The sequence below is a fragment of the Thamnophis elegans genome, chromosome 8 (genome assembly GCF_009769535.1).
Source record: "Thamnophis elegans isolate rThaEle1 chromosome 8, rThaEle1.pri, whole genome shotgun sequence".
In the NCBI taxonomy this organism is placed as follows: domain Eukaryota; kingdom Metazoa; phylum Chordata; class Lepidosauria; order Squamata; family Colubridae; genus Thamnophis; species Thamnophis elegans.
The window spans coordinates 30047252-30060969 of record NC_045548.1 but is presented as its reverse complement, the minus strand read 5'-3'; the positions used below and the strand labels follow the sequence as shown (position 1 = coordinate 30060969).

At 37.3% G+C, this 13718-nt stretch overlaps 1 protein-coding gene across 1 annotated transcript in view; it reads right to left on the bottom strand.

The window, feature by feature from the left end:
- Nucleotides 1-13718, bottom strand: part of TTC39C (tetratricopeptide repeat domain 39C) — a 46598-nt gene that overhangs the window by 12656 nt on the left and 20224 nt on the right. Inside the window, exons 3-8 of the mRNA XM_032222752.1 lie at nucleotides 11868-11996; nucleotides 8557-8671; nucleotides 4604-4958; nucleotides 2728-2896; nucleotides 1058-1151; nucleotides 327-434 (exon numbers count right to left, since the gene is read on the bottom strand). Coding sequence (XP_032078643.1) covers nucleotides 327-434; nucleotides 1058-1151; nucleotides 2728-2896; nucleotides 4604-4958; nucleotides 8557-8671; nucleotides 11868-11996 — 970 coding nt within the window. The remainder of the gene's footprint in view (nucleotides 1-326; nucleotides 435-1057; nucleotides 1152-2727; nucleotides 2897-4603; nucleotides 4959-8556; nucleotides 8672-11867; nucleotides 11997-13718) is intronic.

Here is a 13718-nt window from a genome sequence, read left to right as displayed (position 1 = left end):
CCTTCCCATCTAGCTTCTGACCAGCAAAGCCAATGAAAGAAGATGGATTCACTTACAACTGCATAATTCAGTTAACATCTGCAGTATTTCGCTTAACAACCATGACAAAAAAGGTTGTAAAATCGGGTGTGACTCATCTAACAATTATCTTGCTTAGCAATGGGAATCTGGTCCCAATAAATCAAGAACTACCTGTATATTTTTGACGCTGTTGCATTTATTTATGTGAGTAATTTTCTTAATAAAATATGTTGACACCAAAGAACAAACACTATATTATTTCCACCCCAATTGCACAAGCTTCTGAATCATATAACAATACTTCCCTGCTGTTAAGTAGGCATAATAACACTGGGACCATCTTGATTCATTTTTAAGACGTTCAAATGATTTGAAAGCATCCTTGAAGTTCATTTCTATCATGCTGCACCAACCTAAAAGGCAAAATTGTTGAACACAGAAATTTTGTATGTCCTATATATTATTCATAACAAAAGAAAATAGTTGTTAAAATAGCTAAATATACTCTGCGAGCTGGCTTCTAATAGGCTTCTGAATGCAATTCAAAGTGTTAGGTATTACCTTCAAAGCCCTATGTGGCACAAGACTGCGTTTCTTGAGGTACCAACAGAAAGGGCATTGTAAAATCTTGTCATCTTATGAGACCTAGAAAGTCTGCCTTTTCTGGGGTTGTTCCTGTTCTCTGCAACAATTCCCTACCCCCGCCCCTCTCCAATATCACAGGCCCCAAATCTTCTTGCCTTGAGGAAAGCCATTGAAATCTGGCTCTTTCCCTAGGCACTGAGTGGGACATGTGGTCATTTTCTTGTTTGCCTGTTGCTATTTGATAAAAATGCTGTTCGTCGTTATATTGGATTTTGTTTTGCTTCCTTTTGATCTACTGCAAGTTTATTCTATATGTCATCCAGAGTCACAGTGTTTGAATTGGGCAGCCCTATAAATTTTGAAATCAAATAAATATATAACTGCTGGAGACTGAATCATTCAGATACTTATTATATCTATACAGAAAGGAAACATTAATGTTATCATATACCAATTTCATAGAGGCAAACATGCTGAATCTCTCTCTGATCAGTTGCAAGTTCCAAAGCAGTATTGAAGGAGGTCAAGGCACTGTTGATTTGACACTAAAAAGAGAAGAAAAACTGCAATCAAAATATAGAAGTATCAGCTTTAAAAATGTTCATTCAAATCATGCTACAACAGTATAAAAGAAAGTTAATTGCAATGATCATCTCGTGAAATGCTTGTAAGAATTACAAAGTGTGGACTAGTTATTGAAACCAATGTAAAATTCAGCACTCTAGTAGTCTTCTTCCTTGCACACATGTCCTCCAAAACTGCCAGGTCATATGTGATTGTGACAGAAAAAACAACAACCAGGAGAAATGCCATAAAGAATACTGATTGTACGTGAGAAAAGAAAGAACAGAACTGCATCTACATGGAGGGAAATATGCAGTGGAGTACCCCAAGGCTCTGTTTTAGGCCCAATACTCTTCAACATCTTCATCAATGATCTGAATGAGGGGATAAATGGGGAACTCATCAAATTTGCAGATGACACAAAGCTGGCAGGAATAGCCAACACTCCAGAAGGCAGGCTTAAGATACAGAAGGATCTTGACAAACTTGAACATTGGGCGCTATCTAACAAAATGAAATTCAATGGTGAAAAAAGTAAGATTCTACATTTAGGCAAGAAAAACAAAATGCACAGGTACAATATAGGTGGTATCTTGCTCAATAGTAATAATTGTGAGAGGGATCTTGCAATCCTAGTGGACAACCATTTAAATATGAGCCAGCAGTGTGCAGCAGCTGCCAAAAAAAGCCAACACAGTTCTAGGCTGCATAAACAGAGGGATAGAATCAAGATCATGTGAAGTGTTAATACCACTTTATAATGCCTTGGTAAGGCCACACTTGGAATACTGCATTCAGTTTTGGTCGCCACGATATAAAAAAGATGTGGAGACTCTAGAAAGTGTGCAAAAAACAGCAACAAAAATGATTAGGGGACTGGACGGTTGCAGGAACTGGGTATGTCTAGTTTAATGAAAAGAAGGACTAGGGGAGACATGATAACAGTGTTCCAATATCTCAAGGGTTGCCACAAAGAAGAGACAACCCTTCTATTCTCCAAAGCACCTGAGGGTAGAATAAGAAGCAATGGGTGGAAACTAATCAAGGAGAAAAGCAACTTAGAACTGAGGAGACATTTCCTGACAGTTAGAACAATTTATCAGTGGAACAACTTGCCTCCAGAAGTTGTGAATGCTCCAACACTGGAAGTTTTTAAGATATTGGATAACCATTTGTCTGAAGTGGTGTAGAGTTTCGTGCCTAGGCAGGGGGTTGGACTAGAAGACCTCCAAGGTCCCTTCCAACTCTGTTATTCTATTCTACTGCTCCTGAAGAAAATCTCTCACTGTTTGTTGAAAAACAAATCAACAAATTTCCCACACTATTCTGAAATATCTATCACAAACTACCCCCTTCTGCAGACCCACCTTCAACTCTAAGTGGAAGAACTTGAATAACAGGGACTCAACACATGGCATAATATTACCATACACAAAACAATGTCATAGCACTTCCACTAGTAGTAGCAAAGTTCTATTGCCAGACTCTGGGCATTTTTTTTAAACTACTATATCATAGAAGAATCTGAAGAACTACCAAGATCGAAGATTGCAGTACCTCTAAACGCTGTATTCTGCCTTTGAAAAACATAAAGAGAGATGAGTTTGGATAAGCAGCTTCTTTTTTCAGAAGAATCTCTTCAGCCTCTTGCAATCCTGCTTTGGTATCACTGCCATCCAAAGCAAAGAAAGGGCGAACCACAGTGTGGTACCACAGCAAGGCTAACCTAAAAGCATAAAAAGGCATTGACATTAGCTAGTTCCATAGTTTGGAAATTCAGAAGCATCAAAGAATATACAGTAATATGAAATAGTCCATTAAACAAATTGCTTTTTTAAAACTTCAGCAGCTTAGACTGGCAGGTTGAGAGCATGCACACAGTATTACCTACTGCTCCCAAACACCCTCTGAAACAAGCAAGCATCCACATCTCTCTTTGGAACCTGCTTGCAAGTAAATTACATGAATGGCTATAATAAAAACTTCACACCTCCTTTGTGTGAAGCAGTCTAGAATTTGATTGAGTTATGGCAGGCATGAAGAATATGTAGGCTTAGGTTCTGGTGTCCTCCTATGTCTCCTCTAAAAAGTGGCAGAGTTTCCATAATGTATAGATAGAAACTAAATGAAAACTGTACTAAATAGTCTTATTCAGATATTCCTTTGCCTATCAATATAAAATGCCTTCTACAACACAGATCTTGTCTCTCAAAAAGTTAAATGGAGGGTCCAGTGACTAAATTATTATTTTACCAGAGATGTTTTTATCAAAACATAAAAAAATAAGTTAGCTTTTACTCAACAAAAGTGGAATGAAAGAAAGAACCATTGTTCAATTTCTGAAGCTGAAATCTGATAGTAGAAGAGATATGGAATTCCCTAGAAAATGCCACTGAGCATACCAATTATACAATCAAATTATAAATCAGCCTACTAAACATAAACAAATTAGCACCCAATAATTTTAATGTACAACACACTCACAAACTCTTGTTACTTCAGACACCAGTAACACTGCCACTATTGTCAACAAAAAATTAAAGGTTCTCACAAGAGGAAATAGGGTGCTTAAATTAATTAAATTTCTTCTTTATTTCTTCAATCACTGGATATGAACAAAAATTTAAATGTTCATTGTCTCATTGCAATCACCTAGGAGTTATCCAGATTGTTGAACCACAAAACTGGAGCCCTATGGTAGCTTAAATAGAAAGTGGACCATTTCAGGGAATTTCAGTTCCAGATCCAAGATAACCCTGAACTTGCAGAATCTGTTAAAGAGGCTCCTCCATTGAGTCATGACATTAAGTTGGGAAGAAAGGCTATAGCTAACAAAGACTTGGGTGTGGAAAAGCAACCCTTTTGTTGAAATGGAGCCCAGATACAAAAGCTCATTGTCAGCTGAAGGACAGAAGAGTGCCAACTCAAGTACTTGTGTTTTTAAAAAGGCATTCTACTACTGATTTATACAGAAGCATACAAATACAGAAAAATTACTTCTTAGTAGAATGTCTAAACATGCATACTGAAGATAGTAAAATATTTAAAACGATGAAGAATTTAAGAATGGTTTAACTGGAATTTGTTCTGAGTGCACTGAGTAAAAATAAGCTAAGGACACAATAAGGTTCTTTTCTTAACGGCCCAATTCTATAACTTAAAGCCGGGGTCCCCAAACTTGGCAACTTTAAGACTTGTGTACTTCAACTCCCTGGAGAATTCTGGAATTTGAAATCCACAAGTCTTAAAGTTGCCAAGTTTGAAGACCTCTGACTTAAAGCATATCAAAACACAACTCCTAATTTAACTAGGTGATGTTTTCATTTTTTTAAAAAACAAGACAAGACAATATTACTCCCTTACATTGGCTTGAAGTTTACTTACTTACTTCAGTTCTAAGCTATTACCAAAGCATTGCAATATAGCTACTCACGTAGCTAAAGGGGCCTTCATGTCCTTACTTTCACTTGCATACATCAATGAAGAAAGCCCCTGCAGGCGGTCTCCAGGAAAACCCAGTAGATTGATGATTTTGAGCAGGTTTGGGGGCACCATGGATATGCAAAGATGAAAAAGTCCATATCCAAAGCTAACAGCACCTTTCAGTCTGTTAAGTGAATCCTCTGTAACACCTTCTGCAGCAATATGATTATCATTTGTAGCATCAGAAGTCAAAGATTCCTGAGTTATCTTCTTCTGATATAATTCCTGAAGTGTATTAATGTCTGAATAGCACTTATTGTAGATTTTCCAAGCTTTTCTAAGGATCCACCCACCTTTTATATAAGCTGAGGGGAACAAAAATATATAAAGAGATAAAAAGAGTTTTAGTCAAAGAGAAAGAATTTTTTAGGTTAATCTATGTCCCACCCAGATGTTCACATCCAAATGCCCTCCAGATTTGTGAACTACAATTCTTATTTTTTCCTAGTCAATATGTGAAGAAGGGGTAATTATGTGTAGAAATATTGCTAGAAGCATTTGCAAATATTAACAAACTCTTATAACTAAATACAGGTAGCCGTCGACTTACAACATTTAATGACCGTTTGAAGTTTCAACAGCACCAAAAAAAGTGATATGACCATTTTTCACACTTATGACCTTTGCTGCATCCCCATGGTCACATGATTTACATTCAAATCTTTGACAATTGGTTCATATTTGTGATGGTTGCAATGTCCCAAGGTCATGTGATCACCTTTGGAGACCTTTTGACAAGCAAAATCAATGGGGAAGCCAGATTCACTTAACAATCATGTTAATAATTAAACAACTGCAGTTGTCACTTAACAAATGTGGCAAGAAAAGTCATAAAATGGGACCAAACTCACTTAACAAATTTCTCATTTTTAACAACGTATGTTCTGGGCTCAGTTGTGGTTATAAATCAAGGACTACCTGCACAACTCAACAAAGTAAGCAGTAAATCGTAATATATTTTTAATTTTCTGACTTTGTGATAGGATACATTGAAAGTTTTGCAGTTATAAAGAAGCAAATCACTTTCTCATTTAGGGTGTTCTCTGTATCCAATCATAAGGTTAAAGAACTAAGAAAACATAGTGTTCAATTTACTATAGCACAAACAAAATTGTTATATCCCTATTTAATATGCACAGGCCTGAAGATATTTAAACAACAAACATGTAACAGCAAAGAAATGGAGGAAATTCTATCTCTTTACATCATATTTAGCAATTATCTGAATTTCTATAGCCCTGATATGGTACATTTATTCTAAAGGATTAACGAAGCAAGAACCTCCAAGATATAGAAAATCAAGCTGTCTATTGCAATAACGCACTTGTTCCTGAAGCATGATTCAGCTTTAACAGGAAGCTAAAATTACTGCAAGACTGTGCCGTTCAGTCTCTTTCTGCTGCATAGCATATTTGGCTCTCATGTGGTTCACCACAAGGTAAGCATTTGTACAATAAGTGTTCAGCAATGCTTCAGTAACCATGGAGCAATGGACAAAAACTCTACCCCTTTCACCTTGGATGGTGCAATCATAAATAAAGTAGGAAATACGAGGAACATTTCATAAAAACTACATAGCTAAAAACTTTATATAGCTTTGCTGTTTTTTAGCCAGAATAATTTTCTGGTAAACATCATTACTTAATTATATTTAATTACTTAAAGTATCTGTTGGGATATTTTATAAATTTTCACATATACTTCTAGGCTTTATACATATATGTTTTTGTACTTAAGAAAATAATTAGTGAAGGACCAGTTTTGCTTAGAATATATTACTGCTTTGCATCAATTGATTAATTAAAAATATTTTTGCTAGTATTAATAGAAACTAGTAACCATATGCCAAACGTGTGGATTGTGGTGTTTTAAAACTGTATTTAACCATGTAGAAAGGAAGCTATGCTCAAAGGTGAATGTTAATAATAGAATCTTTAACAATACAAAATTGTGTTATCAAAAAGGTATACAATCAAAATTGAATTTCATTATTAATTTAATTAATAACAAAACACAGCATTCCTTTCTCATAACAGAGAATGCAAGTGACAGAACTTTCAACCACATTCTACACCCAAACACAAAGTATTAGAGGGCCCTGCTTATTTCAAATCTATACAGGTCATCCTTGACTTATGACCACAATTGGGCCCAAATTGTGGTCATTAAGTGAGGTGCCCATGGGACTGCCTCACTCAATGACTGCAATCCCTCTTCCCAGTTGCAGTCGCTAAGTAGACAGAGTGAAAGAGCACAGGCAGCTCTTCTCCATGCACAGAAGGGAATACTTGCACTGCCCTGGAGAAAAGAAGCTTGAATCCCCAAGATCCTCCCCCTCCCTCCTTGTCCAGAAGGGAACCATGATACAAGTGTCCTGTGCTAAAAGAGCCATGGTGGCGCAATGGTTAGAATGCTGTATTGCAGGCTAACTCAGGTGATTGTCAGCAGTTCAATATTGACCAGTTCAAGGTTGACTCAGTCTTCCATCCTTCCGAGGTTGGTAAAACAAGGACCCAGATTGTTGGGGGCAATATGCTGACTCTGTAAACCACTTAAGAGAAGGCTATAAAGCACTGTAAAGTGGCATATAAGTCTAAGTGCTATTTGCTATTGCTAAAATCCCTTTTGGCTTTCATCATGGACTTTTTCAGTCAGCGTTTTTGAGAGACTCCACCCACACAGGGCAAAATCAATCTGGAAGACAGCCCTTCAGATTCACAAAACAGATTGAATGAAAAAGGTCCATTCCAAAATGGGTCACAACTGATCTTTTTCACTCAGCTCCCAGGAACCAGAGTGAGTCCTGTGGCAGCGGCTTGTGACCTTCCTTGCCAACCTCCCTGTTGACTTTCTGAGGAAGCTAGCAGGGAAGATTGCAAATGGCAAACACATAATCATGAAAGAGAGGGGGTGGCAGCTGCAGAGTGGTAATCTTTTGTAAGTGTGAAAGGGTTGAGCCCAGACTGCAATGACATGACTGTGGAGGTTCTGCAATAGCATAACTTCAGGCACCCATCATAAGTCCCTTTGTTCAGTGCCATCATAATTTCAAACAATCTCTCAACAAATAATAAATATTAATAAATATTCTCATACTCTGCACAAATCAGAGAAAATTATATAAAAACAATCTATATATTATACATAGGTAAACTAGAAAATATATACAAATAAACTGTGTTTTCCTTGTAGAACTATAAAAATTAGACATTTGTTTATGTATGGAGGATATACACAAAGGTTAGAAACTAGCTAGCATTTAGGAAAGCAGCAGGGGTGGGTTTCTCGCCCCGTTCCAACCGCTTCGGTTGGAACGGGACCGGCAGCATCCTCGTGCACGCGCGCAGTGCATGCATGCGTACTAGCGTCTGTGAGATGCTCCAGCTGCTCCTGGAGGATCGCGCAGGCGCTGTATGCGTCCTGCGCATGCGTGAAAGCGCAGAACTCGTCAAAACCGGATAAGAAACGCGGGCGGGCAGGTGGACCCTTCGGCGTTCCCGGAAGTTACTTACTTCTGGGTTCGCCGACCAACCGGTTCGCGGGAACCGCCGCAAACCGCCTGAAACCCACCCCTGGAAAGCAGGTTCATAAAAAAGAGAGAAAGTAACAAGCATGATGATAATTAAAAATTGGAAATGATTATTTTTTCCCCTTTGATTCTTTGATTCTTTTTTGAGACACAGCAAGACTTGATACCTACCATCAACTACAAAAACTATGGCAAAGGCATAGTTTGTTACACTCTGAGTTGACTTAGATTAGAAATATTTATAATATATGTTAGATTTTAAACTGATGGCATTCATAATATATAAAAGTTTTCTTACTGTATGCTATGAAGCCAACCATTTAAGTTATCCTGGTTTTAGATAATATTATTTTAAAAATAGATGTACCACTTACCTGATAATTCTTGTTTTACAAAAGAGAGCACAGCAAGATAAACTTGACAGTCTGCCACAATGATTTGCCTCTGCAATCGATCCATCATGGATGGGGCAGTTTTCCTTCCATCAACCTATTTGACAATAATAAAGAACAGAACCATCGTATTAATTAGAGATGCATAAAACATACCATAAGAATGTTCCATTGTGGGTCACACCAGTTATAGTCATACAGTGTGTGTGTGAGAGAGATAGAGGGGGGACAGAGAGAAAGGAAGGGAGAGGGAGAGGGGAAGAGGGAGGGAGGGAGAGAGAGAGAGAGAGGAAAGAGGGAGAGAGAGTGGAGAGAGGGAGAGATCTGGAACTTTTCTGGAAGTTGATACTCTGAACCAGAAATGCTTTATATTTTTCCCATGTTGTCCAGCAATGAAAAGCATAGTGCTACAGAATGGTAGATTTCCATCTCCCATATATTAATCATTTAAAATTTGGTCAAGATAGGCAGTGTGAATTGCCTTGTAATAAATTTTATTCAAAGTAAAACAAATGCAAATATAAATTAAACAGACCTGTATTTCTTAAACTTTTTTTAAATGTGCTTAAAAACCACTGAAATTTTAAAAACCACTGTAACATTCAGTTTATTCAGTTATCTTGATCCATTCCAGTCTGGCTTCAGGCCTGGCTACAGCACAGAAACCGCTTTGGTCGCATTGACCGATGATCTCTGGAGAGCCAGGGATGAAGGCCACGCCTCCATCCTGGTACTCCTTGACCTCTCTGCAGCTTTCGATACCATCGACCATGGTATCCTTCTGCGACAACTGCGGGAGGTGGGGGTGGGAGGCACTGTTTTACGGTGGTTCTCCTCTTACCTCTCGGACAGGTCGCAGTCGGTGTTAGTCGGAGGGCAGAGATCGACCCCCAGGCCCCTAACATATGGGGTGCCGCAGGGTTCGGTCCTGTCCCCGCTTCTTTTTAACATCTACATGAAACCGCTGGGCGAGATCATTCGACGGCAAGGGATAAAATACCATCAATACGCGGACGACACACAGTTGTATCTGTCCGCCCCGTGCCAACTCAATGAAGCGATGGATGTGATGAGCCAGGGCCTTGAAGCCGTTAGAGACTGGATGGGGGTTAACAAGCTTGTACTCAACCCAGATAAAACCGAGTGGCTGCTGTGCTTCCCTCCCACTAATTGGTCAAGTGTTCCATCTCTCAGGCTGGGGGGTCAAATACTACGCCCCTCAGATAGGGTCCGCAACTTGGGAGTCCTCCTGGACCCACAGCTGACTTTTGAACACCATTTGTCGGCTGTGACCAGGGGGGCATTTGCCCAGGTTCGCTTGGTACACCAGTTGCGGCCCTACCTGAACCGGGAGGCTCTCACAACAGTCATTCGTGCCCTTGTGACCTCTAGGCTGGAATACTGCAATGTGCTCTACATGGGGCTGCCCTTGAAGAGTATTCAGCGACTTCAGCTGGTCCAGAATGCGGCCACGCGAGCGATCGTGGGTGCACCCCGTTTCACCCATGTAACACCTATCCTCCGCGAGCTGCACTGGCTGCCTGTTGATCTCCGAGTACGCTTCAAGGTGTTACTTGTCACCTACAAAGCCCTGCATGGTATTGGATCTGGGTACTTGAGAGACCGCCTACTGCCAATTACCTCCACTAGGCCGATACGATCCCATAGATTAGGCCTCCTCCGAATTCCATCAGCCGACCAATGTCGGCTGGCAACTACCCGGAGGAGAGCCTTCTCGGTGGCTGCTCCGACCCTCTGGAACGAACTCCCCGTGGAGATTCGTACCCTCATCACCCTCCAGACCTTCCGCGTAGCCCTTAAGTCCTGGCTGTCCCAACAGGCCTGGGGCTAAAGATTTCAACCCCACTTGAATTGTATGACTGTTGTGTTTTTAATGATGTATCGTTTTTATGTTTGTGACTCGTTTGTCCTCCCTCCCCTTGAGTTGTGAGCCGCCCTGAGTCCCCCCAGGGAAAAGGGCGGCATACAAATAAAGCATCTCAATCTCTCTCAATCTCTCAATCTCATCTTGGCTGTAATATAATGCTATATTTTCATACTATAATATATAATACAATATTTTCATAAGTATAATATTCAGATTCTATGAGAAATTTTAAACATATATCCAAATTACATCAAAAGTATTTAAAGTCATAATTAGAATATTGACTATGTGAACTTTGTAAGATACTTTTTTTGTTATTGTCTTTCACCAACCTTCTCCCCCACCCCCTTCAACAATGCCATTGCTTAACATGAAAGTCTACTGTTCCCTCAGTAGATGAGCTCTCTTCTCCCTAGTCTTTTACAGCAAGTTTCCTATGGAGAATACATCAGGAAACAGATACAAAGACTAGGCCCACATAATTCTTTAGAAATTATAGTATAGAATAGTGACACTAAACAAAGGGTTCAGATTCTATGCACTCAACATTAATAATGCAGTATGTTCTCAAAGGAAGCCAAAACTTAAATTATTTATAGACTATGAAGTTTATTACACCTAACTCCACTGAACTAGGAAAGATATGTAGCATGAATATGACAGTTTAATAGAAACACTAGTTAAAATTCATTCTTCCAATTTCATTGAAGGTAGATATTATTATATTTACATGCTGGCAACAAATTCAGTGAAGGCCAACTGTAGTTATGTAATAACCTAAATTGTTAGTTAAAGGCACAAAGTAAATTTGTGGCTCTCATTTTTATTTTTAAGTGTTAGCAAAACAAACCAAGCCCCAAAGGCAAGCAAAGACATAAACAACTAAATCATAATGCTGCAAATATTTCCATCTATTTAGGTAAAAGCATTAGTAAAATGAATTCTGAAGGCTAGATGGTAACTGGTGACAGATGATGACTGGAGAACAGCTGCTATTTACACCTGACTTAAAAAGTGGAAACAGAGGAGAAAGGTGATTGGATTAAAGAACTAAGCAAGCTTTTTGATGAAAAACATGTTTTTCTTCAAGGCTAGATTGGATTCTAGGAGGGATTTTAATCTGTTGAAGGAAACTTTGAAGTTTTACTAAGCTATTGAAGAATAACATAATTAATGTTTAGCAGATAGGCAAGAACAAGAAATAAAACTAGAAATCTGCATAAAACTTTACAGAAAAAGGGACTACTTGTTTACCTGCAGATCACCAACAGTGATATGACTAATCTTGTTGAATAGGAGATTACTGCATATTATATGCTATGGAGTCCCTAGGACAGGCAAATATAAAACAGCATCGTATTGGCACAGGACTCATTCATCTATGTATTTGCAATGTTTTACTTACATTCTTCTTAATTTTACTTTTTATTGTTTCTATGACTCCTGCTTCTTCACTCTCACATAATTTTTCGGTAGCTTTTAAATCATCACATGCCAGCTGCATTTTCTCTTCTTCAAACGTCATCATAGCATTCTGTTAAAAAATAAAGAGACTACTGAACTTGAAATTGCCAAACTCCTTCATTTATAAGCAACTGTCAGGGAAGTTGAGAACTTAATTTGAAAATTATTTTTGTGGCCTTTTTAAAACTAACAAATTATCATATAATGAATATGTTACACTACAGAGTATTGTCACATACAGCAATAAATCTTAAATTAATCTTTAAGGCTTCACAAGGCACTTTTCTGAAGAAAACTAGCACAACTATCTTTTTGCAAAATCAAAAAATTCCAGGGTATACTTACAGCTGTAAATTGCCTACAATGCTAGAAGGATAAAATCTTCGTAAAAGAAAAATAGTATACTATTAAACAAGAAATCAATGTAATTGCTAAGATATTAGGTAATACTCCTTCATAATCATGATTCCTTGAATGTGTCTGCGTATACAGTATGCATGTATGTATGTATGTATGTATGTATGTGTATATGTATGTGTGTATATATGTATATACAGTATATATATATATATATATATATATATATATATATATATATATATATATATATAAAGTCACATATTGTCATAAATATTATATTGTCATAAATATATTGTTATATTGTCATAAATATAACAAACATATATATATATATATATATATATATATATATACACACACACACACACACATATACATACACAAACACACACATATACATACACAAACACACACAATTTATTTTAAACTCCATTTAGCATCTTAGATTTAAGCAATTCTGAATTACAATTTACAACAAAGCATCTGTACTCCCTAAAAATCAGTGCCTTGATGTAAGCTTTTGCCTTTTCACACTTGTAATTAAAGAAATAATTATTGGTAATGTACATATTACCAAGAGTCAATCTATTTGTCAGATCACTCCACAAATATTAAAGGTGTAACTTTATTAAAACTGAATATAATGTTAAGAAATAATTAGAAATCAACTTGATAAGATTGGTAGAAGGTTATCAGATTGTTATAAGATTTTGTACTGAGCTGGCCTTACACTGTTGTATTATAGTAACTAAAATATAATTAAGATGTTATGGCCCATAAATTATCTTCTAGCTATTGTTATTGTCACAAATTATATCTGTATACATTTGCTAATGGAAAACAAAACCTATATGTATTTAAAGAATTCTATGCCTTACAACCAAATTAAAGATATGTAGAAATGCCTTACTTAAGTTAATTTAATCTCCATTTTGGCAATACAGTTTCCTTTTAAAAAAAATAGATGATCTCAATTACACTGGAACATAAACTACTGCAGCTATATTTAGAACAGAAGAAGCTTTGCAGGATATAATGTTGCTATGTTGGATTGTTATACTCACTTAAAAATCCTACTTAGGTAAGCAATCCATTTAAATAACGGAGGAAAAATATATTTCCAATATCTTTACAAAAGGCAAGAATATATTCAAACAAAATCATCTTCAATGTCAGATTTATAAAAGCACTCGTGCATCAACCAACCTATTTACGAGAGAGGTTATCAAACAAGATATTTCCTGTATTTTTGGCAGGATTTCTTAACATAATACCAATAAAGAATGGAAGTAGAGCTGTAATATTCATATACTTGCCCTAAAAGTATCACAACATCCTTTCTTTTCATAGTGAAGCAACTACTTTATATTACATTAAAATCTTTCATTAACTTTCTTATGAGCTCATGTAAATAGGATACTTGTTTATCAGC